This window comes from Cariama cristata, unplaced genomic scaffold, assembly GCF_000690535.1.
Source record: "Cariama cristata isolate BGI_N322 unplaced genomic scaffold, ASM69053v1 scaffold34491, whole genome shotgun sequence".
NCBI lineage: Eukaryota > Metazoa > Chordata > Aves > Cariamiformes > Cariamidae > Cariama > Cariama cristata.
In genome coordinates this window covers 1338-2547 of record NW_009598102.1, presented here as the reverse complement: position 1 = coordinate 2547, position 1210 = coordinate 1338, and the positions used below count along the sequence as shown (strand labels likewise).

Sequence of the window (1210 nt, the reverse complement as noted above, 5' to 3'; positions counted from 1 at the left end):
CGCTTTGCCATTTATCATTATTATTTTTAAGTTTATTCGGAAGAAGAAGAGGAGGAGGAGGAGGAGGGGGGGGGGATTGCTTCTCATCCTGACTTTCCTTGTTGTTTGTTGTTGCGTCTTTTACACCCCAGAGACACCATGATTCCTGGTAACCGAATGCTGATGGTCATCCTACTATGCCAAGTCCTGCTAGGAGGTACTAACCATGCTAGCCTGATACCCGAGACCGGCAGGAAGAAAGTCACGGAACTTCAGGGACAAGCCGGATCCGGACGCCGCTCTGCCCAAAGCCATGAACTCTTGCGGGGTTTCGAAACAACTCTGCTGCAGATGTTTGGGCTGCGAAGGCGGCCTCAGCCCAGCAAGTCAGCCGTCATTCCTAGTTACATGCTGGATCTCTATCGACTCCAGTCTGGAGAAGAGGAGGAAAGCCTCCAAGAAATTAGCCTGCAGTACCCTGAGCGATCGACCAGCCGGGCAAACACCGTGAGGAGTTTCCACCATGAAGGTCAGTGATGGGAGGAGAGAAATTCCCAGCCCCGGTAGCGATCGGGATTTCCTTGCGTTTGGAAGTTCACAAATGCATTTAGAAGCAGGACGTGCCCGGCCCTAAATTTATGGGAGGAAAACCGCCCTCCCAAGCCTGCTGTGTGTGGGTGACAGGCGTGCTGCTCTGTATTTTTTCCAGCATCCTGTGCTTAACCCGAGCTTGACCATATTTTGAGGTGCTTTCGCTTCTGTTGACAACGGCGAGTTTCCTTCGGTGCCTCTGCCTCGGGGTCACTCCCTGGGCTCGCGTGGATTTAACGGCTCTGGATCGGATGCGGGAGTAAAGTGAGGGCGGGATCTCGCCCCTGGTGTGTTTCTTTTGAACTATCAAAGTGATTGCTGCCTGGTTTTGCTCTTAAAGGAAAAAAAAAAAAAATCCCCCCAAAAACCCCTACTCGAATTTAATACTTACAGCTGTGTGTTTATAAGGTTTATTCAATAGGCCCTTGTAATCTGATCCAAATGTTTCCTAGCGGATGTTTCTTTTCCAAAGTAAATCTGAATTATTAATCCAGCCGCATCATTACTGAGTTGGAATTTGCTTCTTTTTCTCCCCCTTGCCCCCTGTGCCCCGTAACAAGGCACCTCTGTGCTCTGTGGCACCGCACCTCGCCGGGGAGATGATTTTGGAGAGTTTTCGGGGGAGGGGGGGGGGGCGGCA

At 51.0% G+C, this 1210-nt stretch overlaps 1 protein-coding gene across 1 annotated transcript in view; it reads left to right on the top strand.

Annotated features, from left to right (window-relative positions):
• Positions 1-137: 137 nt before the first annotated feature.
• BMP4 (bone morphogenetic protein 4) overlaps positions 138-1210 on the top strand; it is a gene marked incomplete at its 3' end in the record, with an annotated part of 1978 nt that continues 905 nt past the window's right edge. The window contains exon 1 of the mRNA XM_009709165.1: positions 138-508. Coding sequence (XP_009707467.1) covers positions 139-508 — 370 coding nt within the window. The remainder of the gene's footprint in view (positions 509-1210) is intronic.